We start from the raw sequence: 1298 nt of genomic DNA on the forward strand, positions 1-1298 counted from the left end.
CTTTCCGAATGGACCACCTAAGACGCAGCCGCGGTCAACATTTAAATGAAATTATCTTCAAAAAGTAAATGTCATGGACCAATCTAACGTTTCAAATAAAGAACCGATGAGATTTTGCAAATTTTATGCGTTTTTTTTTAAAAAAAAGTTATCAAGCTCTTAACAAATCACCCTTTAGATACAATTTTCCATATAAAGGACTTGACACCAAACGATGACTGTATTAAGTAATTTTTCATACGAAAACGAAAGTGTAATAATGTTATCGAATCCGATGTATATCTCAGTAGTAGCAATTATATTCCTTCAGCTGGTGAATGGAGGCGTAAGTTCTATACGAAATGTCGTTTTCAATGGAAACTTTAGTCTAATTTTCCTTTAAGAAAAATTGGTCCTATGATATACTATCCATTCATGTAGAATTTGATGATCCTGATGTGGTCAATGCATCACTTAAAGAGACGAGAGTTGCACGAGGAGTGTACCTGGCGAATGGTTTTTTTGATATCAAGCAAGATATGACTGATGATTGTGAACTTGGAATGGATATATTCTTTAGCCCGACGGGTCTCAATAGCACCTACACTCGTACAGCTTTCACCATACTCAGGAATACATTATCAAACGTCTTAAATATGTATTACAAACCAATTGCTATGGAATCGATGGCCGAATGTAGCGACAATTCCCCATATATCGAAGATGTATTCAGACCTCCACTTACAAAGCGCTTGATCACTTACAAAAATTGTACCGTATCGACTGAGAATATGCCATCGCATATGAAGCCAGGATACTACCGCGTTATATTTAACTATTATAAACAATGCCCTGGAATCTGTGTAATTGATGTTCTTGTAAGTTCGGAATAAAAAAAAGTACGGGCATGAATAAATCGGGAATCTATTCTACAATGTGTAACTAATCAAAATTTGTTGAATTAAAAAAAAACAAAAAAATTTTAATGATCTAATATGAAAGAATTTTTTTTTTGTTAAAGTTAGAACACGAATCTTAGTCTGGGAATTAAAATCAAATACTTTAATAAAGCAAAGAAAAATATTTTGGATTTAAGGAAATCAGCTTTTAATTAATTGAGATAATGAATCTTTGGATTTAAGACAAAAACGCACAACCCAGGAAAAAAAGTTGTTCCACAAACATGTTTTTTAAAGTGCATCCCGAGATCCTCCATCGATGTCTATAAACTATATAAGCAGAAAACAAGTTCAGTCGTGCCGAATTTTAAATACCCACCACCATGAATCAAATATAGTTTCCTTTGCAAATTTCAGGGG

General features: G+C 33.4%; 1 protein-coding gene across 1 annotated transcript; it reads left to right on the top strand.

The window, feature by feature from the left end:
- The first annotated feature begins 246 nt into the window (after nucleotides 1-246).
- On the top strand, nucleotides 247-1079 carry LOC142241490 (uncharacterized). The gene is made up of 2 exons (XM_075313266.1): nucleotides 247-325; nucleotides 384-1079. The coding sequence occupies exons 1-2, from the start codon at nucleotides 260-262 to the stop codon at nucleotides 870-872; spliced, it is 555 nt and encodes a 184-aa protein (XP_075169381.1). The 5' UTR covers nucleotides 247-259; the 3' UTR covers nucleotides 873-1079.
- The last annotated feature ends 219 nt before the right edge of the window (nucleotides 1080-1298 follow it).

Source organism: Haematobia irritans, chromosome 5 (assembly GCF_050003625.1).
Source record: "Haematobia irritans isolate KBUSLIRL chromosome 5, ASM5000362v1, whole genome shotgun sequence".
Lineage (NCBI taxonomy): Eukaryota > Metazoa > Arthropoda > Insecta > Diptera > Muscidae > Haematobia > Haematobia irritans.

Coding starts and splice junctions, on each gene's coding strand:
- LOC142241490 (XM_075313266.1), top strand. CDS start 260: ATGTTATCGAATCCGATGTATATCTCAGTAGTAGCAATTATATTCCTT. Junction 326..383: donor TTCAGCTGGTGAATGGAGGC/GTAAGTTCTATA, acceptor TTTTCCTTTAAG/AAAAATTGGTCCTATGATAT.